Source organism: Ochotona curzoniae, unplaced genomic scaffold, assembly GCF_017591425.1.
Source record: "Ochotona curzoniae isolate NIBS_2020 unplaced genomic scaffold, NIBS_Ocur_1.0 contig_4501, whole genome shotgun sequence".
Lineage (NCBI taxonomy): Eukaryota > Metazoa > Chordata > Mammalia > Lagomorpha > Ochotonidae > Ochotona > Ochotona curzoniae.
The window spans coordinates 18,276,335-18,304,128 of NW_024466307.1; the positions used below are offsets into that span (position 1 = coordinate 18,276,335).

General features: G+C 36.3%; 1 protein-coding gene across 1 annotated transcript in view; it reads right to left on the bottom strand.

The window, feature by feature from the left end:
* Positions 1–27,794, bottom strand: part of TMEM232 (transmembrane protein 232) — a 113,332-nt gene that overhangs the window by 52,350 nt on the left and 33,188 nt on the right. The window contains exons 11-12 of the mRNA XM_040985866.1: positions 22,882–23,060; positions 17,126–17,373 (exon numbers count right to left, since the gene is read on the bottom strand). Coding sequence (XP_040841800.1) covers positions 17,126–17,373; positions 22,882–23,060 — 427 coding nt within the window. The remainder of the gene's footprint in view (positions 1–17,125; positions 17,374–22,881; positions 23,061–27,794) is intronic.

A 27,794-nucleotide genomic window follows, 5' to 3' on the forward strand; every position in this document is an offset into this window, starting at 1 on the left:
TAGGGATGCATTTGCATTCTGTGCACATTTTAGTATATGTGCTGTTGAAGTGAGCACTAGGTGCTATATGCATTTTAATTACATTGATTGATTTGATCCATAACCATCATTCTTTTCATTGTGGAGTTCTTTTACTTGTTTAAATATATTTCTAAATATTCACTTTTTTCATAGCTAGCATGAAGTGGGATTTCTTTCATGATCTCTCTGATAGCGCATCATTAGCAAAAACTCTACTGGGTTTTGTATGTATATTTTGTTGTCTGCAATTTTACTAAATGGTTTTTCAATTCCACAAGCTTTTTGATGGAATACTTAGGATTTTTCATGCACAATAGCATATCATCTGCAGACATGAATTCATCAAAAAAAAAAAAACTGTTGATCCTCCCACTTGCTAAAACTATACTGAATAAGAATGATAAATATGGACATCCTTGTTTTGTTCCATATCTGAGGGGAACTGTTTCCAACGTTTCCCTGTTAGGTATGATACTGGCCATTGGCTTGCGATATTAGCCTTTATAATTTTAAGGGATATTTTTTCTACTCTTAGTGTGTGAAATGTTTTTACATGAAAGCGTGTTGAGTCTGAACAAAGCTCTCTCTGCATCTATTGAGATGATGGTAGCTTCTGTTTTACATTCCATTGATGTGATTTGTGACATTCAATGATTTGTGCATTTCTGGATAGATCTCATTTGATTGTGGTACAGGATTTCTGAAGTGGGCATTTGGATTCTTCTTGCTAATATTCTTCTTGCTAGCTGTGAGTTTTTGCGTCTATGTTCATTACAGATTTAGGTCTGTAGTTTTTGTGTTGTGTCTTTGCTTGGTTTTGGTGTCAAAGCAAAGCAGGCCAAATAAAGAGTTCTGTGGTGTGCCATCCTGTCCAATGTTTTGGAGAAGTCTGAAGTGTAGTGGAGCTACTTCCTCTTATGAAATCTTGTAGAATTCAGCAGTAAATTCTTTAGGTTCAGGATATTTCGTTAATAAAATACTTTTGACTACTGCTTTAGTCTCACTACTTCTTATGAATCTTTTTAAATCACTTATATCTTCCTGATTTCATCTTGGTAGGTTATATGAATCTAAGCATTTACCAGTTTCATCAAAGTTTTCTAGTTTATTAGTGTGTCATTCCTCATAACGGTTTCTTATAGTCTTTTGTATTCCAGTGGTATAGATTATAATGTCTCCTGTTACATCTCCAATCTTGCATATTTTGTCTCTTTCTTGTTAGTTTGGCTAGAGCGGTTTATCCATTTTATTTATGTTTTGCTGATTGTTGTATTTTTGCTTTAATTTCATTTATTTATGTTCTTTATTATTTTTTCATTTCCTGCTGATTTGGGGGTTTGTTTTGCTCTTGTTTTTATGTCTGCAAGACGTATAATTAGATAGTTAATTTGAGACATTTTTCTTTTTGTAAAGTATTAAATACTATCCTTCTTAATACTGCTGATTAAAGATTCCACCTGCAAAATTTCTATTTAGTTTTATCAATGAATTTCTTTTTAAAGTATACTCAGTAGTTGGATTGCTGGAACATATGGCAATTCTATTTTTAGTTGTTCAGAAAATTCCATAGTGTTTTCTATCGTAGCTGAACTAATTTACATTTCCAATAAACTTCTTCCCTCACCCAACGGCTTATCAACTCTTAGCAGCATCTTCTGAAGATTTGATAATGGATTTTCTAGCTGGAGGGAACGGATATCCTCTTGTGGTTTTGTTTTCAGTTCCCTAACGAGTAGTACTGGACATTGATGTATACAGCTGTTGATAATTTGTCTTCCATTCAGTTTTAGATTGAGTTATTTTAGACTGAATTATATAATATTATATAATATATATTATATATTAATTATATAATATATATAGTATATATAATCTGAACAGACCAATAATAAGTTGAATCATAATTAAATATACCCACCAAAGAAAAGTCCAGGATTTGATCATATCAACTCTTATCAAACAATTCCAAGCACTTGAAGAAGAATGAATTAAAGTCATTCTTTTAAAAAGACTTATTAATTTGAGAAGAGTTACAGAGAGACTAAAGCAAGCAGAAAGAGAGCAAGGAAAAAAGAGAGACAGAGATAATTCATTCACTGATTCACTCTACAGGGCAGAGCCATGCCTAAGCCAGGAGGCAGGAACTTCATCCAGTTCTTCCGCATCAGTGCAGGGGACCAAGCACTTGAGTCATTGCCTGTTCCTTTCCCAAACACATGATCAGGAAGCTGAATCTGAAGTGGAGCAGCCACCAGCACCCCTATGGGATGCCCATACAACAGAAGCAAATTTGTTGGCTACACACAATACTAGTCCCTCTTAAACTCATCCTACATGGCCAAATTATACTGATACCAAATATGACAAGCAGAGGAAGGAAGGAAGGAAGGAAGGAAGGAAGGAAGGAAGGAAGGAAGGAAGGAAGGAAGGGAGGGAGGGAGGGAGGGAGGGAGGAAGGAAGGAAGGAGGGAAGGAAGGAAGGAAGGAACCCATTGTATGATCAATCATTTGTTTATAACAATTTCTGAAGGAGATGATGAAGGGAAACAAGCATTGAAAACCAGCTAATTGAAAACGCAGTTGAAATCTTCCAGATCTTAAGAGACACAGAAATCCATACAGAAGAACCTCAAAGGAATCCAAGCAGACACAACCAAAAAAAAATCTCAGAACAGATATTAGAGGGAAATGCAACAGCTTAAAATATGCCTTAGAAAACAATAACAGTTTTAAAATCAAAGATGTACATTCCCACCTTAAGAAGTTAAAAGGAAAAAAAAAATACACCCAAAATAAACAAAAGAAAATGCTTGAGTCATTGGAATATTTGGGGAATGAATCAGTAACGGAAGTACGCTCTTTGTAACCCACCAACCTCTCTCTCTCTCCCTTCCACCCTCCCTTCCCATCTCTCTCATTTTTAAAAGGTTGAAAAGAAAATATCTGTCATTTACTGTACTAAGCTATACCAAACAAAACTGCTAAAGAGGCATTTATAGTAAAAGTAATCTAAAATCTAACGTATAATATTTTTCAAGACAAATTACTGGCATCTAATCTACTATTTAAGTAGCTTCTGTAAATAAAGGAATTGCAGGAGAGATATAGGTTGTACATACTAATTATTCTTATGGTAATAAATCATTATTATTTGCCTTTTTTCTAATATTATATAATCCAATAGGAAAAAAAATGCCTAAGACATTGCAACATTACTGGCTGCTGCTAGCAAATCCCCCCAAAAATGATTTCTGGAAAACAAGCACCCTCAGAGGTAGAAAAGAGATATCCTTATCCAATCAATTTGCTTAGGAATATCCTATTTTCAAAATCACACAGCAAAGTGGTGGTTGAGTATTTTAAACAGAGTTTTACTGAATTACTTTAAACAAGTAAAATAACCTGTGACCCCATGATGCAAATGGAGCATGCAATGTAAAAAATGTTAAGACTGAAATTGTCGTCAAGATAGAAAGCTTTCTTGTTTACTGTTTTTTTTTAATAAGGCAAAGAGATGACTACCAGAGAAATACATTAGCTTATTGTAAAGATTATAGAGTGCTGCAGGTGTATGATTTTAAAGAGATTAAATATACGCAAATATCTGAGTTATAGAAAATCCATACAATTAAAGGACATGCTCAACTGTCTAACCTTGTAGGATTATTGTAGTGTTACTTCATAAATGCCTCATTTCTTTTTTTTTCTTTTGTTACTATTCCAACGAAGTGGATAAATGTTGCCCTCCTCAGGCCAAATATGGCTAGCCAGTGAATTTTTTTTTTTTTTTTGCTAATTGCTGGAGGCTGAATTATGGCAAGAATCATGCACCCCCTGATGTAAATGATAGATTCACTCAGTAACTGGGAGGAGGAGGTCCAGCAGAGCAATTTTCAAGATCCAATCACTAAAATCCCAGATCCTTTTCAACAGCAGGTTCGACTCTTGAAAGGCAGGCAAGAGGAATGCCCATTCAGCACAGGCTTCACCTTTACACCATAAACCTCTCTCTGTTAAACACAGTTTATTCTTTGTCACACTCGGCTAACACCTCCCTTTTGCACGTGACATACAACTGGAAGTCCTCCTTGGGATTTATAAAGCTGCATGGTCTGGTTTCAGTGGCAGTCCTTCTCTTTCCTCTCTGTCTTCATTTCCTACTCTGCAGTTGTCCTCAGTTCCTTTTTAGGGACTGCACATACCGAGCCCTTTCACTCTTCGGGGTCCTGGGTACTCTTCCTTGGCCAGTCCTCTCTGCTGGCATAAGGCATGCTCATTCTCTCCCAGCAAGTCCCTCCTTACTTTTTTTTTTTTTTTTTTTTTGCCTTCAAGAAATCTTCCTTGGCTCTATAAATTGAAATTTTCTAATTACTTTCTTTTTTTATTTGAAAAATGTTTAAAGGATTATTTATTTGTTTTTATTGGAAAATCAGATATACAGAGAGGAGGAGAGACAGAAAGATCTTCTATCCACTGGTTCACTCCCTAAGTGGCCGCAATGGCCAGAACTGTGACGATCTGAAGCCAGGAGCTTCTTCCAGGTCTCTCATGTGGGAGCAGGGTCCCAGGGCCTTGGGCTGTCCTTCACTGCTTTCCCAGGTCTTGAGCAGGGAGCTGGATGGGAAGTGGAGCAACCAGGATACAAACTGGCACCCATATGGGACCCTGGCATGTGCAAGGCGAGGACTTTAACCACTGACTACCACACCGGGCCCTCCAATTACAATCAATTTTATCTTTGGGCTAATTGCACTCATCAGATTTACAACATCTACAATTATTTGATTACTGCTTCATCTCTTGTCTGTTTTAGTTTATAAACTATGTGAAATCTGGCAAAAGATTTGCCTTGTACACCATTATATGTCAACTACTTAACATGGACTCTAACCTACAGTTGAGGTAATAGTTACATTTAACTTCTTTATATTTTTTCTCATTATTTCAGCTCAAAAGCCACCTGAACCATTCCTCATCCTGATGTCAGTTGCTTTCTTCCTCTTAATCCAGTGCAAACAATGGGGTTTGTGAAGGAATCAGATATTGGATATACCTGGAAGGTAAAGATGACAGGATTGTCTTACAGGCTGAGTGTAGAAGGTAATTTGGAATTTGAACTATTTAAAGAATGAATTTTTCCTTGTAGGAAAGAAAAATGGTGTGGACAGGCTTGGGTGAGAGGAAAATGAACTCAATTTTGGATGCGTTAAATCGCATATGTGTTTACATATATATATATGTATGTAAAGGGATGGGGAACCTTTTTTTCTGCCAAGGGTCATTTGTATATTTATAACATCATTCACAGAACAGACAGACTCATCCAATTTAAAATGATGATACACTTGAATGACACTATGTTGAATGAAGGGCTATACTATTGGAATACTATTGGGGGGAATGGTGAGGAGGAGGGTAATAGGAAGGGAAGAGGTGGAAGGGGGAATACCTACACCTACAAAACCATATCATAGAAAATAATAATTAAAAAATACAAAAAACAAAACATGTAAATATAAAAGAAAAATAGAGTGCTAAAAATCAAACAAATAAATGAATAAAATTAGCCTGTTACAGATTCACTGGGATTCAATGAATTTTGAGTCCTAACTCTGGTGGGTCCAGCCCAAATGATTTTGCAGGCCCTATATAGCCATTAGGCTGGGCATTCCCTCTCCCGATGAACCAGCCATATACCTATTCAGAATCTACCCAACTCTGCCTGGATTAAATTCTGTTGCATGACTCTGGTGGAGATCTTTCTTTTCCTAAAGCCGAATACTCTACTCCTGTAATACAGGAAAAACCTTAAAATTTCAAACCTATCTTTTGGTTTAAAACATTCTTCTGACTGATGCCAAATGACCAAGTATTAAATGAAGCTGTGTGGCATTTTTAGAGGAACATGGGCTAATTTGACCTTTGACCAATGTCCTCTTTTCTTTCTTCCGCTTGTTCCTTTTTTCCAAATCAGGCAAGGTCCCTTGGCCACTGACCTGAATCAATTAAGCAATTTGTAAGTGTACTATAACATTGTAATGTGTGTGTGTGTGTGTGTGTGTGTGTGTGTGTAGCTATAAATGAAAATAGCAGTTTACTTTGGATATAACAGTCACTTAAAACAGTGCTATTTTGATGGATTACTATGTTTTAAAGCATCTTTCACCTTAATTACAGATATTTTACAACATTCTGTGAAAACTGCCCTTTAAGATGTAGATATTTGGAATACAAATAAAAAATAAACCAATATGGGGTATTTTTTTTACTTATTCATTTTCTTTATCCACGTGTCAACGGATATTGGGGCACATACATATCTTACAATTGTGAATAATGTCGAACTATAAATGGAAGAGCAGCTATTTGACATGATTTTTTTTTTTTGGATTCATGACTAATGGTAGTTCCAATTTTTACTATTCCTTCTTTCAAAACATTTATTTTAGGGACTCCCAAATTCTTTTTCATAATGAATAAAGTAATTTAATTAACCACCAGAAAAATCTGATTTTTTTTTTGTGCACATCTGTCCAACATTAGTTGCTTTTGATAAGAGCCATTTCAACAGATGCCAAGTGTTAACTGTTGCCTTAATTTGCATTTTCCCAATGCTTAGCAGTGTTAGGAATTTTTTTTTCATGCACTCATTTATTACTTTAGAAATATTTTTAACAGCTGCTTGATAAGAGGAATGTGGGATCCTTATATATTAGATTTTCAAAGGCAGACGGTAGTGGTGGGATGGAAAGCTTATATGCAGCAATGCTCTGGTCCGAAGACCTGAAAATCGTACGTGTGTATGGTTTTGCCTTGGGACCCTGCACTCATGTGGGAGACCCAGAGGAGACTACCAGATCCTGGCTTTGCATCAATTCAGTTAGTGTTATTGTGGAGTAAACCAGTGGATGAAAAATCTATTTTTGTCTCTCCTTCTCTCTCTTTTACTGAAAAATATGACTTTCCAATAAAAATAAATACATCTTTAAAAAGAAAACATTTAAATTTCTCTTCATGAGTATTATTCCTGAAAGATTACTTTAACCTGCTAGCCTTTCTAGATCTCTATGAAAAGTATAGAATTTTTCCAAAACCAGATTCAGTGTAAAAGTTCTTGGATTTTTATTCTAAGCATGCAGTCCTGCTTCTTGTCTTTTGGATGACCTTAGAAAATTAATTAACTGTGTAATTGTAAGTTCCATGAATACAAAAAAAAAAAAAAGGTATGGAACCAACTGAATCCTATGGTTCTTTTATCCTATGGTTCTCTCTTCTCTACTGCTCTGGCTATTTTATCTTCTGTTTGGTGGATATGAACACATACTTCTCAGTCTAAAAAAAAGTCTTTGGGGAGAGCATCATGGTTAGTTGAGATTGCACAACCACACAATTTGCTAACCTGAATTATTCGCAATAAGCATGATTTGAAGACAGGCTTCCCACATTGGCATGTTTATATCCATGTAATTATAAAACTAAGCCTCTGCCTTTCTTTCTTCTAGTGTTCTACTCAAGTTTTTTAGATTTTAAAAATCTTTATATACATATGTTTGTTTAAATTTGAATATAGAACATTTTATGTTAAGTTCTATCCCACATCATTTTACTGCCCAAAGTAACCTAAACATAGATGGACTGATACTATTGGAAAGCTACCCACATACTGGAGTGAAAATACTGCAATAGTCCCTCTGCCGTAATGGACAAGACAGTCACATGGGATCGTTCGAGTCCTAGAGAGACTTGCAGGAGTCTGAATGGCCCACGATGGCTGTCTGCATCAATCACACTAACTGCCCTCTTTTCCAATTCCCACTCATGCAGTTACATACAGTTACAATTAAAAGCAAAACTGATGGTGCAGCTTTCTGTCAGTGAGAGTTCCTTGGCAAAAGAGCATAGAAATACTGGATAACTTCCATTTCTGATGGCTGGAAACCCCACTGAGTCAGAATTGGATTAGATGCATCTCTATGGGCAGAAAAAAGAGAAAATGCCTTCCCAAGAACTCTTTTTGTCTTTCCTCTTATTTAAGTACACACTTTCATAAATATATAGCATTCTGTCTTTATATTCTCCCCAAACAATTTTATTTTTCTTTTTCATATCTGTCAGCTGGATTACCACTGCCTTGGGTTTATTAATTTATCATACTTCTGAACATATCTGGCCAAGTGGTAATAAAACTTCAAGATACAGAGCTAGCAGTACTGCCTACTGAGCCAGGAGAATGAATTTACAGCACTGCTGCTGACCGGGCCTCTCCCAGCTCGCAGAAAACACAGATGGATCTCGAGAACCCCAGGATTTAGAGATTCTGCACAACATTGGGATTAACAGACTAGCAGAAGGACCTGAACATGATAGGGAAAAAAGCAAGCCTGGGAAGTATTTTATGCGACACTTTCATTCTTTTTTATGTATTAACTTATCATACTTTTGCACTATTTCTCATTTTTATTCTTACGGTGTGCTAGATGCTTTGGCCTCTCTATTTAGATTTCTGCATGACAGCCCAAACTGCAAGATGACTGAGAGTGTCTAGGAAGGAAGTAGAAATGTTGGAAGCTCTTCTGAGAGGAAACCAGGGTCCTGCCCGTAACCCTAGGGAGCCCAGGAGAGTTCAGCTGTTTTTGAGGCTGCTACAACAGCTCTGGGGTTACCTCACCTCCACCATGCTCATCGTTGCTTTGGCCAAATGCTGCAAGGCAGAAAATGCACTTGGAATTTCTTCATCAAAATTTGACACAACTTACATTTACATGAAATACTTTAGAGGCCAATGGGTAGAATAATAACAGGAAGGTATCCATTTAGCTTCTCAGAGTGGTGGGATTTTTCCCTGCCTAATCTCAAGAACTGTGTTTTCTGACTGTTCTTTATGTTCAGACTGACAGATCTGTTAGTGGCCTCCACACCAAATGGAGTTCGTCATTTATTGTTATTCTTCCATTTATAGGGAAGAAAGTGAACAATGTTTGTTAAGACCTACAGCAATGAGCACTTCAGATATTTAAAAATCCATGGCCTTCAAAGAGGTATTTTTGAAAACCACCAATGGCCACTCCCAGCCCAGAATAAAGGGAAGCTAGTGAGACATTAGAGATGATTTTTATGGTGAAAAAAAAAATCACAGGCTCCCCTTGCTTCATACAATGGGATTTTAAAAATTGCAGAAAATATGTATTATGGAAAAAAAACTATAGGAATTTTAAAACTCGCACTAAAATGCACTTACATTTTATTGTTTTACCACCAACTTGTGAGGTATCCTTTCCCAAGTGCAACAATCAATGGTTTTTAGTTACTTGTGCCTAGAATTCAGTAGTGCAATCTTGTATTTCTTTACACACAGAAAAGTTCAATTAACACTTACTGAAGAAATACACCCACCCTATTTGGAGAACTATCTTTGGCCTATCATTTAAATTCATACCAAGGGACCTCCAGAGAGAGGCTAGATTGATTTGGATCAACACTATCCCTGACAGGTGGACATGGATGGACGTCTAACAGAACCTGCACTGAATACTAATGTTTTTTAAAAGACTACCTGCTGATCAACAGCTGTAGAGGATTCAAGTGTTTAACTGACATGGTTTCTGAGAGCTTCCGAAGAGAGAAGGGTTTATACTAATTTGATTAACACAGTAGCTAAGCTCACATTCTAATACAGGTAACACATATTTGTCACCTGCTCCTTTCCTTGAAAAAGGTCACATGAAAAAATAAATGTAAATCAAAAACATGTAACTTCTGATCTTATTTTCTATCTCATAATTTTTTCTTCCTATAGGATAGAAAGAATGTTTAAACATTAGAGAAAATTTGAATACCTATGTCATTTTTTTCTTCCTGTAGGACTGAAAGAATGTTTTACGTCACAGAAAATTTGAATGCCTACGTCATTTTAAAAATATTCTGTAGCAAGTTATTCAAATCAGGTTGGAATATGTGAGTAGTAAAATATTAGTTCAGTTATCAGCTTAGAACCATAGGATTTCGCCATCCATGAAGATAATTACATTGAAGGCAAATGCTTATCTTATAAGGTTAAAGCCACTACAGTAAAAGTAAAAGCTAAAGATATGACTTCATTAGCTCCATTAGCATATCTGCACAGTTCAAGGCTCAATGGGATGGCAGGAAAGGATGGTCAATGCAGCTGAAAGGTAAATATTTACACATCTTAAGGTAAATTTTGGGTCTTGTATTGGACATGGTAACTGGATTTCACCTCTGAATTGTCAGAAACAAAGAAAACAATCAAGAAAATGAAAACAAAAAACGCAGGATGGGAGAAAATAGTAACAAGCAATACATTCAATAAAGAGTTAATATTCAAATTAGGTAAGGAATTCATACAGCTCAATAGCAAAATCTCTAAAAAGTAGAAAACCCCTCCAATTAAAAATTCGGCAAAAGAACTGAAAACATTTTCCTAAAGAACACACATAGGTGGAAGCTAAAGGTGCTGAGCATCACCAATCAGAAATGTCAACAGCACACGAGATATGACGTCACTGCAGTTATCCAAAGTACTGAAAGCTAACAAGTATTGGTGAGAATGTGGAGAATTAGGAAAAACCTAAGTAACGTTGATGGGATATAAATTGGTACAGCCATTACAGAATAGAATATGGTCTCAAGCCACTAACGGTGGGACCACAGTGCAATTCAGCAATCCCATTTTATGAGCACACACTGAAAAGAAATAAAATCAATATCACAGAGAGAAACCTGTACTTCCAAAATATACAGGTTTAATGCCTCTACGGTGTAGTTGAATCAACAATCCAGGCGTTTAATACCCAAATATTTCACAAAATTTCAATTCTATGGACCCTGTATCTAAAGAAGCATTCATTGTTTATATCTCTCCATCTGATGATTGTGATCGGCAAGGCTGTCCCAATCCCAACCTTACTCTTCTGTTAGTCTTTTCAAGCTTGCGTTACAGGTACAGCATAATCTAAAGTACATGTAAGTTTCCTTTCAATTAAGTAACTAAACTCAAGAAGGGGATAAAAATGAAAACCAAAAGAAACCCTTATGAAAGCATATTATCTCTGAAGCCTCCTACTTATTATTACTTGTCATACTCTCACTAAAAATTAATTGCTAAACTGAAGAATATATTTTTTTTAAATCTACTAAATTATAAAATAAATAGGGTAGGGCAAAGGATGCTCAGGCCTTCCATTTTGAGCCTTGAAGGAACCCAAGAGCAATGCATGACTTTTGCATTTTTAATTAAGTGACTTATTCTAAATCAACTGAAAGAAATCTTTATCTGATATTGTATGAAGGGGTCAGATTTCATTTTCTTGTGTGCACCAGGTGCATTTGTTTAAGACATTGTTTTTTAAGAAATCCTAGGAGCAGATACATTCATGTCCAAACCAGACTAAATAATGTGTCAGGTCTGACTTTGGGCCCCTTTTTATCAAAACAGGTTAAAACCCTTCCATAAAAATACCAGTTAGCCTCTAATTGCTTCCTCTGTAACCCTGATCAATAAGGTAATGAGGGAATCATATGCTTCTTGGAGCTGACCATTTCTTCATTAAATATCTAATTAATAATTAGGTTAATAGTGTCATTAATTAAGGTTATATAAATCATAAATTGAATGACAGATTAATAGATTCTTTAATTGTAACATTAATTTTATTAATTGAATGAATGGTTCATTATAATTGCTTAATAATCAAATATATACATATATTTATTCTTTATTTTGCTCAGAGTTACAGAGGGTGGGGGAAAGTGACCTCGCATACACTGGTTCATTCCCAACATGGCCACAATGGATAGGGCTAGGTCAGGCTGAACACAAGGAACTAGAAATTTTATCTGGATCTCCCATATGGGTGGCAGGGCCTAAACACGTGGGCCATGTTGCTCTGCTTCTCTAGAACATTAACAAGGATAGTGGAGAGGCCAGGTCCTGATCTAGTAACTTAGGTGTTGCAGGCCGTGTTTAATATGCCATATCATACCAATCGCCCCTAACCATTGGCCTCTTATGTCTAACACAGACTGTTTTTTGATTCATATCATGGAATGCTGTGGAATTTATCTTTACTACCTGGCCACCATGCAGTAAACACAAGCTACTATTAGCTCTATTACTTTGAAGCTCATTCCTTTATAATATAGGCAAATGTATAGAAGGAGAAATGGTCTATGGAATGGCAATGCTATCTGAAATCAGCAATGAGTCATTTCTTGCCTAAGTGAAAAAAGATGATTTTAGTCCATTCTTGCTAGTTGTTGGTCGTCAATTTAACATTTTACTGAAATACAGCATACAAATCAAGAAATGCATGCAACTACAGAGATAATGAATTTCTGATCCCATGATCACACTAATAACCAACATCCAAATTAAAAACAACACATTACTGGTCCTCCAAGAGTCCATATGGGGGAAAGAAAAGTATATATGATTCACTGAAACAATATTTATCACTACTGAATGACATAACATGCATAACATTATACTCTCTGGATATGTTAACTATCACAAATAAAACATGGCATTTGTATTGTTGGGTCTGGTTGATTTCACGTAGCATAATGATTTCTGGTTGTATCCATTTTGTTAATGTCAGGAATTCATTATTTTTATGACTGAGTAACAGTCCGTAATAGACTAGCACCTTTTCTTCAATCAAGCATTAGTTGGTGGAGATCTAGGTTGATCCCATATCTTAGATACTGTGAATTGAGCAGCTACCAACATGGGAGCAAGTCCATAAACAATATCTTTAAACATAAAAATTTAGCAAACAAAGCTTTATTAAGCATGAAGTCTTAAAGGAGCATTCTAATATTACTCATGGATACTTCCAAGAGTCTTTAGAAGATGGAATTCAAAGATGTTTAGCTTGGTGCAAAATGTTCAGCCATGCCTAATTTATTCATAGGGCTTTCTGAATATCCATTACCTGCTAGAAAAAAAAATAACTTGGTTTTTATGGATTTATGGTGTAAGATTAAAAACAAAAGAAAGAAAGAAAGAAATTCAGAACCAAAAACCTCAGATATAAGAACTAGGTTTTGAAAAACTGGACTTCAGATTTCCATATTCTCAGCCTCAAGGTAAACTTCAGACGGTTTTATAGACAGGGAAAGAAAGGGGCATACCAGGTATGACACACCTGAAGTTTTTGGCTCCACTTTTTATTATCTAGCAAACAGCTATAATAATTTTTCATTTGTACAAAAATGCTCTTGGCAAAAAGAGATGGCTCGCAGGATGCCCCACTAACTTAGAGAAAAACAACAACCAAAAAAATGCAACATGCTGAAGTGAAAATGATCAATTTTCTTTTGAAAAATTACATAAAAGGAAGAAATCAACCCTGCAAGTCACTATGAGCAAAATGAATAATTTCAAAAACATACAAAAGAAAGCATTTGTCCTTCTAAATAACTTGTGGCCTAAAAACACAACAAAACTATTTTTGGAAAAAAATGTAGGTCCTGATATAGCAGATGCTTCATCAATAAGGAAGCATTTTCTTCTAACTAATAAATTTTCAGATTTTTCCACTGAAACAAGGATGCTTTATGTTTCAAAGCAATAAAGAAACATATTATCTTTTAAATGTCCTCCATGTTCTATGGGAGCCCTGATATATCAGCTATTTTTTTGCTGACTTTCTCATTTCTATTTGTTAAAAATACATAATGGAAATATCCGAGCATAGTAGATGGAGACTGGGTGTTGTGAGAGTGTGATGGAAGTAGTTATGTGGTTCAAAAGAGCTGAACACACCTTGAGATTGAAACGATGTCTTTGCATTTGTTCCTATGGGACTGCAGTAATCTCAGTTCACTAGCTTCCTTAATTTCATTTTGTGGGCTCAGAAGTGGGCGGAGGTGAAGAACTCGCAAAAGTGCTAGTTCTTGAATAGATAAGAGAATCAAGCCAGTGGAAGAAATAAAACTTCCTTCAGAAAAATCTAGTGAGCCAGAGCTATTTTTTTCAACACTTATCTTAGATTCCAATTTGCTGATACACACACACACATAGAGATATTCCTCACTCTAGCAGAGCGTGAAGGCTCTTCAACTAAATCTGATGTTCTCCAGCTTTGGCCCTAGTTCAGCCACCTGTTGTCGCCAGCCAATAGCAAGCATTTAACTGCAGCTGACACATCTACAGTTCGAATGGTCAGTGTTCACATCCATGGTACAACGCACACACGACCCACGGAGTTGTGCAACTTGAGGTTGCTTAGAGGAATCTTTGGGCTACTGTGTTGCTGAGGTTGTTATTTAGGCAAAAATGTTCTAAGTTTAATTGCAGGAGCTTGTAATGAGCTGTGGAGAAATGGATGAGCAGATAATTTTTTTTTCAAAGATCTGTGATGAATGATTGTCGTTTGCTTAATGAAGTGTAGGCTCTGATGAGAAATTTAATTTCCTAATCTCTCAAAATCTTTGGAGAACTCCTTGGGTCTTCATCCAGCGCTGCTCTTCTTTGATCTCTGATTTGGAGTATTCCTCTGCTATAGGCTGTGTGGTCCTCTGCTTGCACCTTTCTCTTTCAGTATGCTTCCCAACTTTCATCCTTCCTCTTGGTTTCTTTTGCCTTTCTTCTGCTAACAACTTTCATTTCTCCATTTTGCTGTGTTTAAACAAAATTCCAAAGAATCTTCTTTTTCTGTCTTTATTTTCCTGTCTCCTGGTTTGCTGGCAGGCACCATTCATCTCCATCTTCCTTTTTTCCACCCATTTCTCCTCCCTGCTCCTGCTATTTCTTTGCTCTTCATCTGCTAATATAGGGTACTGTTCACTTTTATAGGTCCTTGCCTCTTTCTTTACTGACCCTAAAATGACTGAACAAGCTCAGCATCCTTTTGGTGGCTCCAGACTGCTTGCTCTTTCCTATCCATGATGTTTTAGACTGAACACATTTAGGTACTCTAAAGTAAGTCCCAACATCCGTGACATAGCAGGTTATTTTCATTGCGTGTTGGTTATGTTTAAAATGTGCAATGCTGAAGTATTTTGAAGATTACTAAAGCCAAAGGTTGTGTAGTTATCAACTTTAGCTCTGTGTGTCATTACATTGATTTCCTAATCACTAAAATATGTCTAAGACTCTTCTTAAAGATTGTTTGGCCTATATAGAAGAGAGCTTGTCTCTAGTCTTTGATGTACAAACCTGCCATAAAGGACACTTTGGGCATCAGTGCTCCCATGATGAACTTAAACAACAAATGCCAAGGAAAAGCATTTTCTTAATTATGCAATGTCTTCTTCCGAAAATTAGGAGGTGATAACACTAAATAGATTGGAGGAAGAAAGTAATCAGTTTTTACACCTAAGAACAATTCTTGAATACAAAAACTACATCATTGGAAAAAAGTAACGTGAAACAGATGGAGACTGGGTGTTGTAAGAGTGTGACGAAGAATCTGATTTTGTGACATGTTGGGTTCCTTTTTGGGTGCCTGAATCCCATATCTGAATGCCTAGATCAAGTCTGACCTTTGCTTCTCATCCAACTTTCTGCTATTTGCACTCTGGAAGGAAGCACATGATAACTATATAGGTCTCAGCTCTGCTGCACACAGATTGACTCCTGATGGAGTTTCTGCTTTCTGGTTTCTGGAGTGAACCAGCGAATAGAATGTTCTCTCTTGTTCTCTCACTCTGTCTGTCTCTCTCTCTTTACGCATTTGTGCATATACCTTCCCTGTAACTATTTTCAAATGAATAATAAATTTTACAATAACTAAATGTTTAGTTATCTTACAAAAATACCTGATTTCCATACATTGTTTGTCGATAATATTTTCTTAACACCCCTCATCTCTGTGGATTTCAATGTGTCATACCAAAATAAGTTTGCGTTTTAGTTTTATTTTTCCACCAGTAGCAGACAATGCAGCACAACTCAAAGGTCAACCAACTGAAAAAGGAAAGTACGGCACAGACCTACTAAGCAAAACATCAGATCTGATTTTAAACAAATAATAGAAAATTCTTTTGTGGACTCTCATGGAAGATTTCTTTGAAATGAGTTAAAGTTGAAAATGAAAGATTCCAAATATTAGGTTTGGTATGACAACTTTCATTCCATAATTAAAGTGCCTATACTTTCCTATAAGAGAACATTATAGATTCTGAAATCATAACCAATTACCGATGTTAGTATGTAGGACGGGGAGGAATGAAGGTAGAGTACGCGCATACGGATTTGAAAGTGAGGTAGACTTTCAGTTTATACCATTCACTTAGAATTTAGAAGCACTTCTCATGGTAACTTTGGCTACATTAATGGAGAAATTAACATATGTTAAACATAACAGTTTAGGGGTAAATAAAAAGTCTTTGTGTTAAGTGTAAACCAGGATCTGTAAACCAGAGAAACAACAGAACAGAGTGATTCTTCACCTGTCAGTGATAATAAGGAAAATATTCAAATGTGCCGAGGAGTAGCTGAGACCCTACAAGTCTGGAGCAATTCTACCATTGAATAAATGGCAAATAATTATTACGTTTAAAAAATCCCATAATTAAGTCTTCCTAACTGAAAAGTTTTCCTTTTGTCCCTAGAAGTAAACTAAAAGCCATTTATGAAGAGTTGAAACGTAACATTGAATAGCCAATCTCAGAACTATCACTTCCTACATGATTACTATATTCACGAATATATAGTTAGACCAATTAAATGCATGCTAAATATCCACACACAGACAAGATGAATAGCCATAAAGTCTTGAATACTGAATGACGCAATTCCTGCTTTAAATCTAATACATTCAAGGGAGAATCCAATACTTCCAAAAATGCATGACGGAAAATAATAATAAAGATGTTTTTAAAAAATTGCAACTAAAATAATAAACCTGATACACTTTCAGCATGATAATTAGGTGAAAATTAACATATATTACACAATAACACCCACTTTAAAAGGAAGAAGCAGTTTTCATGAAGGAAATAGCTCGGCCATGAAAAAAAATACATAGCAAGTTGTCAGTGTTTGAATACGAGCTAATGAATAACAGGATTATGTGCATTTCTGTGAGTTGCAAACATGAAGTAGTAAGTAACTGAACCAGCAGCGCTGCTACTTTACCTGACAGTAAAATGTAGAACTCTTTTCTTCATAGACTCCTGTTTTTCCTCTGGGTATTTCACGTGATCCGATTGTTTCAACGGTTCCTTCGAAGGAAGACTACGGGTGCCAAGGGCGGGAAAGAAGAGGCTGGAGAGGGTGTTAGCAATTCTCCAGCCAAGATACTTGGAAAAAACTTCCTCCCCAACATCAGAAGAAACTTTTGCGTCATAACCAGTGAAAGGATCGGTCGGGTCGTTTAACTCTGCCTGTTGAAAGAACAGAAAAGGAATTAGTTGAAATAAAATTAAGTGAGAGAAGAGACTATGCACCATTTAATGATAAAATCATATTCATTTTGTGTCATGAATATAGTATTATTCCTGTTAAATACAAATAAACTTTAGCAGAAAAATGCAAAATGTCTAAAAAAATCATAGCTTTTCGATAATATACATAGTTAAGCATCAACGGATTCAGTTTTAGCATTTTTAAAATGTAATGATAAATGATTTTATTTTACATTTGGCACACTTAACATGCAAGAATTCCATAAACTATTTCAAAAATATATTTAATAATATGCTAATCAAAGTAATGATGTTTATAAAATCAGACTTACTTTTTTGCTCAGAATTTGAAACTTTCTTGAAGTTAACAAAACATTCCAATAGAGGAACATTTTTTATACAATTTTTTTGTTATTATTATTGGAAAGTCAGATATGCAGAGAGGAGGAGAGACAGAGAGATTTTCTGTCCACTGATTCACTCCCCAAGTGGGAGTTGAACTGATCCGAAGCCAGGAGCTAGAGGTTTTTCCAGGCCTCCCACATGGGTGCAGAGTCCCAAGGCTTTGGGCCGTCCTCAACTGCTTTTCCAGACCACAAGCAGGCAGCTGGATGGGAAGTGGGGCTGCCAGGATTAGAACCTGTGCTCATCTGGGATCCTGGTGCGAGCAAGGTGAGAACTTAAGCTGCTAGGCTACCATGCTGGGCCTGATCAGCGTTTTTGTCATTGCCTAATTACAGGTTGTGAAAATGCAGAATCTCTATCCCTACCCTTGTATGAACTTTAAAGTTGAAGGAGTGATGTAGTAGACTAAGGGAAAGCAATATCTCTGTTTTCACTAGTTGCATAGAAACCACAACTCCTCTCAGCCTGTTTGCTTATCCCTGAAATGGAATGCTCATTTTTCTCCAGTCACAGTGTCTGGCACTCAGAAGCTCTTTAATGAATGTTCCTTGTTCCTTGTTTCTTTTTTGTTTGGGAGGGATATGATGCAGGGGGAATGTAGGGTCTTTGGGTGAAGAGAATCTGCCCCAAGCAGCCTCGTACTGATCCTGTTCAGAAATAGATCCTTGATCTGCCAGGGAGATGCTGGTGCCCAAAGGGCTATGGGACTCCCATGAGTTAACAGGGGCATGCTGAGCAACTGCCTGTGTTGTAGCAAATACATTGTCCTTATTCTCCTAAAACAACGTATCTGTCACATTGACCTTTCAAGTATTTGAAACACTATACTCTTCCAAAAACATATCTCCCTTTCCACACTTAGTGATTGCAGTTGTGTTAAAAGAAAAATGACATGTGGAGGAGGGGACAAAAGAAAATGAGACTAGTCATTATTTTCTCTTTTTTTTGTTTTGTTTTGCTTCTCTGCAGAGTGTATTAGGTGTATGAAAATATCATTATGAATAAGACTAATTTTATTTGAACAATCTCACCATGAAACATTAACCATCAGTGCATTTTACCTGATGAGTCAAAGCTACCCTGAGGAAACTCAGATAATCATATTAACTGTACCTATTCCTTTCTGATGCTTTAGGTCAAATACCAGATGGCGGAAAGCACTTACACATGATGACTTCTCCTAGATGTGCCAACATATGCTGCTCAATTGCCTATACAGAGCAACCTTGCTCATTGGAAGTCTCCCTGCAAGTATTTCAAGCAAAGCACATCAATTTTATCATGTGTTTATTATGCCTTTGTGAGTATGCTGCAGTGTTTTTTTTTAACTATAATTGTTTTTCCCAAATACTCAGGCAACAGTTGGGCTTATACTGAATGTGTCACATGAAGGGATTGTATTTTGAGATCTACTGAAAGTGTTTTCATCACAAATGTGCCTACTACATAACTCACCACCCCACTAATCTCCACTCGGCCTGCTGTTTCAGAATCACAGAACACAGAAGTCAATAACAGACACATAACTATGAAAGTACACAATGTCACTAGTAATTATTTTACCAGGATTATAGATAAACTGTGGCAATAACTATTTCACTCATCTAATTCAGAAGATATCCTAGAAACTGAATATTTATTTTTAAAGTATAAAAAGATAAGTTTTAAAATCAGCGTTGTAGCACAGAAAGTTAAACCACTGCTTCTGATCTCAGCATCTCTTTTACAAGTGCTGGCTTCAGTCTTGGCTACTCTGCCTCTGGTCTAGCTCCCTGCTAAAGCACCTGTGAAGGCAGTGGATGACAGCTTATGCACTCGCTGGGGAGACCCTAATGAGGTTCTGGTATCCTGACTTTGGCCTGTCCTAACCCAAACTATTGGGGAGTCCTGGACATTTGCAGAGTGAAGCAGCAGGTGGGAAACGGCAGCAGCTGTCTCTCGTTCTGTCCTTTCTTTCTCTCTTCATTACTCAGCATTGCTAATAAAAAAAAATTTTTTTTAAGTAATACTTCTGCTTAATCTCAGAAATGCACCAGAAAACTGAGCTGTGATGAAGCAACTCTTTGCTCTTGCAATCATTTTGTGTAGGGAAAATGTCTATACAACTACATTCCATGAAGGATCATCTGGGAAACCAGGAAGCAGCAAAAGAAAGGAAGGGAAAGAACTGTGTTACAATCATTGGCAATAATTTGCCATAATAGAAGCAAGAATGGAGCACATATTTTATTTTGGATCAAAGATTCTGTGGCATAAGGCTTCTAAATAGACAGAATTTTCAACGTCTTGTGAAACAAAGTTTCTGTTAACATGGAACATACCTCCAAACACCTATCACAGGGCACTAAGTTCACTGGAATTTAGAAACAGTAAGTTATTAAGGAAAGACAAGGACATGTAGAATTAAATATACCATAAATAAGTGTTGTTATGACAATGCTTACCAAAGGAAAGGGAAGGAAATCGTAAACATGCTCACATTTTACTGTACAATTAGGTAAATCCCCAAATATAAGCTTTTTGGACTACTCTAGATAAGAAAATATAGTTTTATTGAATTCAAATTATTTGAATTTAATATCATACCTGCAAATCAAATACAAAATCAAATGCATTCCTTCTTTTCAATATCCTTTTAATGTCTTTTGTTTCTATATGTGGTGTTGAGCTGTTTGACTTATCATAAACTAGAGATTTTAGATGAATCTAATTAGGAAAGAAGCTTTTAAAATCACAAGTAAATACATGAGTTTGTTTACTCATGGAAATCAGGTATAGAAGTGGAGGAATCCGGAAAGTACAAGATCACAAAGGAGTTATAAAGCAGTCCTAAGGACAGGAAATGGAGAAAGAAGATGATCTCTACAGATGGAACATATCCTGTGGCTGCCACTGCAATCTTTTGAATAAATAAGATGCAAAGACTTTGAAGGAATTAGTTTGGACATATTAATCCCGAAACACAGTACAGACATATTAATATGCTGCTTGACATTAGCAATATTTCAACCTAGCAAGGTATTTGACCTAATAGTTAGGATGTACATGTTCCTCCTGAGATCGCCATTGTTCAATGCCTAGCCATGCTCTTGACTCCATCTTCCTAGTGCAGAGGCTGGGAGGCGGTAGTGATGGCTTAAGAGTACGTGGGCTCTTGCCACCCGTGCAGGATACCTGGATTTTGTTTCCAGATCCTGAGTTTTGGTCCATAGGACAATTGCTTGGATATCTAAAATTTTCTTACATTATTGTCAGCAACAAACATGTCCTAAGATACATTGTTTTAGGAAAATATAGTTTCCTGAAAATCTGATTTGCATATATTTGACACTTGATCTATAAATATCAACACTATGAACAAAAGAGATACATGGCTGGGTTAGGGCAAGCATTGTGGCACATCAAATGCTGACCCTAACGGAAATTCTAAAATATCATATCATGTCATGCAGGTAACACCTCCCTGGAAAATCTTATGTGTGATTTCTAAAGAATGAAAAGTTAATTTCACAATAGCTCTTGGAATGTGAAAGAACATATAATCCACCTGCTGATGCCCACAGCAGCCAGACAGAAGTCGGAAGCCTGGAGCCCTATCTAAATCTTCCATGTGGATGACAAGGAATGATGTCCACAAGCCATCACCACCTGTTGCTTCCTGGGATGTTCATGAGCTGGAAGCAACATCAGACTCAAAACAGGTACCCTACCACAGAATGCAGGAGTCCCAAGCAGTGACTTAACTGCCCTACCAAATGCCTGCCTTACCAATTACTTTCTTCCAGTTCAATTCCTTTCATCCTTCTGGATTTTGTGACTAGCAGATTTTTCTCATTTTTCCATTTATATTTCTTGTTCCACAAATAGTTTATGCAATAACTATATTCCATCCAAAGAAATAGTTTTAGCATTCACAGGTTCTGTATTTTTTTTTACAGTCTGGTATATAACTGTTTTTTTTTTTACTGTAATGAACCTCCCATTTAAATGCACATTTATCAATTTTTCAGTCTCCCTGGAATCAAGTATCAAATAATACTTGAAGGAGCACGTCCACCTTGTTCGTAACTGCCTAGTGGCACCCAAATGAGTTAATTCATCTCTCCTGCTACTAACACCTTTTTAGTAAGATATGCTTTAGTTTCCAAATTAGTTCTGGGTTTACTCATAAATTTAATTATTGAAAGTAATATAATTATTTTTGAAAGACTTGTTACAATCTAATAAAAATGTATATATTATTATCAAACATGGTTTTCTTTTAATACTTAAAATGAGGCCATTTACAATCATTCATTCAGTGCACATTCACTGAGGACCTACTGTGTGTATCAGGATACAGCATCGAAGAAACAAATGCTTACAGGTTTTCTGTCATTGTGGAAGTGGTTCTTCAGTAAAGGTCCCCAATAAAGGGACCTTTGCTTTCATCGATTTACCTGTTCATCTTCTAAGTTGTTTAAAATCATCGAATTAGGCCACTGTTCGTCTCTCTCTCTCTCTCACCCAGTATCCTAGTATAGCTGTGTTCAACTTTCTCCGTGTTTCTGCCAAAAACAGGAGAAGGAAGAGAACAGACCTCTGGATTCCTCACTGCCATCTCTAAGCCCATTCTCCTTCCTGTGTGAATCCTACCAGCTACCACCTCTGGCAGCCGTTGATACGAATGGGTGAGCATGGCTTGACTTCACCCTGCCACTGCGCACGTGGACACCAGAGCGACTGTGTTCTAATTCTAAAGATGCCCAGTATTGTCCAACTCCATTAGCAATTTTTGTGCGAGAGCTAAAGTACCAGGCCTGAAGCAGGCTGAGCTCTGTCATGGAATCCCTCTATCGTGCTAGGTGTGTGATCCCTAAGGCTTGGTACATTTTTCACACCCTGCTTCCGTTATGGAGCTGTGGGAGCCTGTTTTCATTCCATCATTTGTGGCTCAACACTCTGACCTTTCACAAGAAGAGGTAGATGTTCAATTTTTAAAATCACTTTCTAAACCAGGTGTTAAAAATACTGAATATGAACGTTGTTTTTTTTTCCATAAAAAGAACATGAGGGCTGATGAAACAGCAGTGTTTTCCTTACCTGAGCCACCTTGATTGCATTTTGGATCCGCACGTCTTTTTCATAATTCTTTATTTTCTGTAATGTTTGCCATATTAGGTTTCTCAATCCGTCCTGTTCTTCATCTCCCTGAAGTTCCCAGAACATTTTCACCAGGTTATACACTAAGCTATAATATCCACTCCAGATCACTTGGTCACCTGTGGAAAAAGAAACATTCTTTGAGAGGATACCATTTCTTTTACTTCATAGAAATATGGGGGAAAGATCCTGATTTTATCACATGGTAACAGTGACATTCTAAGGACTGTAATTCTTTTATTTCTATATTGCCTGTTTTATTTATATAAAGGGGGAAAGTTTCATGTATTTCATATACAAAGTTTTAAGAATGTAGTGACACACTTTTCCTACACTCTTTCCCTCATAATTTCACTTGGCTACCACACCCCTCCTCCTTCCCTTCTTATATTTAAAGACTAAAATCCTGAGCTTTGAAAATTTCTGAGCTTGTACTAGTTTACTCCCTTAGTTTTAAGGGATCATAGCTCAATATAAAATTTCTACCTCTGTGAAGAGACATACTTCACCTAACATAACTTTCATAAATGCAAATGATAATTTTATAAATTAGAAACTACATACCAGCGCATCCTTAGAATTTAAGTAAAAGAAATTTTTATGAGAGCAATATGAATACATATATCATCACGATGACCTTTTATAATGTTCAAGAGATGCAGAGAAAAATCACTTGCTAATATAAAAATATATAGGTCAGTGTGGGAAAAGGACAAGTGAAGCTACTGGAGAAACATTTCAGAGGGAAGGTATCTATGGAAAAGTTGACCCATGAATAAATAATGTAGTCGCTTTCTGGTTATTCTTCTATGTTTTTAAGTTTTATTTAAATAGTAGAAAGAGTTATCTGCTGGTCACTCCAAATTCCTGCCTTTTCATTCTGCTTCAGCTTTACCTTCAAATCTGATCAGGTCGCTTCCCTGCACAATGTGGCAAAGGGATGCTGTTTGTCCCTATGTAAATTCCAAATTACATGACAGGCAATATAGCTGTGTAGTGTGACATCTTTTTGGAACACATCTATCTTCTTTCACTTATTCCACCACTCTTGCACATACACATGTTAAACTACTGAAGCCCAAAACAATACTTTACTCAACCTTCTAGCTTTCATAACCCCTTCTTGTCACAATTAGAATTACTCTGTCCAGAATAGATCAACACTACATGTGGACCTCATACAGTTTTTGCACCAGGAAACCTTCTTGGAATCACCATGGCCAGTCAAATGCCCTGTACTAACTATATTACAGTGCATCACCTCATGTTTCAATTGTTTTATTCCCATTGATCTTAAGCTGCTGGAGTCAGAGGACATCTTTTATTCATTTGGAAATCTCTAGCACTTATGTCCAGCATAATGTCCAGACCAAAATAGATCTGATTTATAAAAACCTGTTCATTGAATGAGTCAGGGAGGAAAGGAGACAAGTGTCTCTATAGATCTGAAACTGAGGAATTTCGTGCTACAACGAACTTTCAAGATAAAACCAGAGCAATCCCAAGATAATCAGCAGAGTAGGACAAGAAGTAGAACTTCCAGCAAAAGGATAGAACACAGAAGATTCTCTCATTCATTCATTCATTCTCTCTCCAGCTCTCTCTCTCTTTTTCTTCCGCATTGCTCTCTCTCCTTCTTTACCTCTGAAATACAATGAAACATAAATGTAAATTTAACATGGATAAGATAAATTAGCAAATGATTAATGGGTTAACTGTAAATAGTAGATGCTTGAGCAAAAGAATAACATTATACCTATTAATGCAATGCTAGGTCTGGTCAAACAACAAAGTAGAAAACTCATAGTTTTATGAAGAAATAAAAAATCTTAATGTGATGGGTAGCAGGGAATTGGAGAGGAGGGTGATAATTTAAAACACAGCAGAGAAAAATTAGTAAGACTTCTGAGCTATAGGGCAGAAGAATGTAAGGAAAAATGTATGTGTATTTTTGAGCTCAGGAAACTAAAACAATTATGCAATCACTTACAGAAATGAGAAGTTGTAGAGAGAAACCAGTATGAAAAGAGATTAGTATTATTTGGAAAAAGTGGTATATGGAAGGCAGAAATTAATTTCTGGCATCCTGCAGTTTGTGAAAGTATAACTAGATTGCATGCGTATCAAATAGCAAACGGGAGATTACGGATTTCTGAATCACTAACAAAGGAGATAATGCTTGAACTTAATTTATTAAGTTAAATTTTAACTTAATAATTCTTGAATTGTGAGCCTCAGAGAAAAAAAGCTTTTGAAAATAATATAAATAAAATATACTGTGGGTTCTAATGCATTTCTAGATTTATGCCCACACACCAATTTTTTTACAGCAACAAGAATGGTTGAGAAAAACACTTTGTAAATCACTTTCCTTCACAAGTTTTAAATTATTATTTTGTTGAAAGACAACATTTTATAAAACCACAATAATTAGAGTATCATACTGAGTAAGCTTGGTCTATTTAGATGCATAAGACCAACAATGAATACATAAACATGAATCCCCAAATCTATAAAAAAAAAAACACATCATGGAAATTAACAAAAATAAGAAGAAAAGAAAGCTTGTTTGAGGAGCTGCTCAGGACTCTTTTTATAAAGGAAAAATGTATACATACATATTCTGATTTTTTTTAAAAGACGGTCTACTTGTTGATTTCAACTCCAGTGAAATACTCTTGATGAGTAGGAGTTGTGAGGAGAATCTATTGTACAGAATAGACCGACAGTTAATGAAGAAAACATCTTTAAGAAACAGATGATATGTGTTACAATTATTACAGATTGTACACTGCATTTCTAGTCTGTGGTCTCCAGATGTGCTGAGCATCATGGCTGCAGCCAAACTCCTCCTTCAGGGACCACATGGAGCACAAGGTGCTCCTGTGTTCTGCTTTGAGTGCCCTGTGGCAGCTATCAAAGATGTCACTTTAGATCCAGTGAGAGGAAAACTGTGTTCACAACAAAACAGTTATCTCAAACTCATGTCATTTATTTCTGACCACAATGTAATAAAACTAGAAATCATCAACAAAAGGAACTCTTGAAATTATATAAACAGAGATTACATAATGTTTCTGGATGAAATGAGAGAAAACAGAGGCACCGCTGACTCCAGCCATGGCAGTTAGCTGCTGACTGTGAGCTGACATCTTACCAAGTCAAAGCGGGAAGAGATTTTCACAGTCTCCACCATTTATAGCTTTCGCTGAGAGGAAATTCCACAGCCACTCATGGACTTTCACTCTAGCCTAGGGAAGCCACATGGTGTCTAAGCAACTGCCAACTTGGAAAAGGGAAACCACGTTGCTTCCCAAACCCTAGCAGAGTGCCAGACTTGGCGTCAGAAAGTTGCACAGCAGGCTTACCACTCCCACCAGCATCAATAAGAGAGCCAGAGCAATTTCTGGATCAAAGGACAGATCCACTGAATCCTGCAGATGAGAGAGACTTGATGTATTAGTATCAGAGCTGGAAGTCCACGTTCTATGTTTGCCAGGCAGATTTTTCTTAGCTTATAAGGGCTAGTACAGAAGGAACCCATAGATAGATAGATAGATAGATAGATAGATAGATAGATAGATAGATAGATAGATAGACAGACAAATCTGCTGTCTATCTGGGAGATATGAGTAATGACCACACTGCACCTCGCACTTGAAAATTTCTCAGTGACACTGGAATCGACCTGGTAGACCGAGTGAACAACCTACCTGGCATCCTAGCTCTCTGAATTCTTACCTGACAGAGAAAAATCTGTGTACCTTTTCAACAGGAAAAAGATTCAGTTCACATTTTCAACAAGATGTACTGCAAATTTTCAAAATTTGAGGACAAAGAAAGAGTCCTAAAGATAAAAGGAAGACATCAAATTATATATAAAGAAAACCAATTAGATTCTGGAAACCCTTGAGGCCAGAATAGAGTAGACTGTTATATGTAAGATCTTAAAAGAAAAAAAAAAAATCTTCCAACAGCAAAGCTATCATTTAGAAGTGATAGAGAAATAAGGTACTTTACAGAGAAGGAAAAACAGAATTCATAACCTTACACAAATTCTGAACCAATGTTGTAGTTGAAGTAAACATCCTAAAAACAGACAACACAACCAAAATCACTAACAAAGCTCTTATGATCAGTAGCCAATAAACAAACTGCGGATGTTAGTTCTCGTCTACCAACACAGACCCTGAATACAATTGATCAGATCTGCCAATCAAGAGACTTAGCGTGGCTTACTGGAAGATCCCTCTTTATGCTGCATACAGAAACTGACTTTACAAAAATATATGCACAGATTAAACTTAAAGACTGGAAAAAAGATATACTGGCAAAATGGGAACAAAATATGAGTGGGGGTAGTTGTCCTGATATATAACACAGACATTAAATCAAAAATTGTAAAAAGAAACAAACATGACTATAATTTGTTAAAAATTGTGATTCAGTAAGAAGACATGACATGAATATATTTGCACCCAATACAAGACTGCCAAAATAAATAAATAATAAATGATGTGAGACCTGAATGTAAGTAAATAATAAATGATGTGAGACTCCAATAAAATGACAGTGGATGACTTTGACACCTGACTCTCATCAATGCACAGATCATGTAGAGACAAAGTTCATACACTCAACTGACATACACTACCAGGCCAATGAATCTAATAAGCATGTTAAGGGCATATCACCCGAAAACTACAGAACACACTTTCTTCCCAGTATATGGAACATTTTTTTAGGATAGACCATATATAAATGTACAAATTAACTTTCAATAAAAACACAATATAGAAACCATACCATGTGTTTTCTCAGACACAGAATAAAAGTAGAATTCAATGACAATA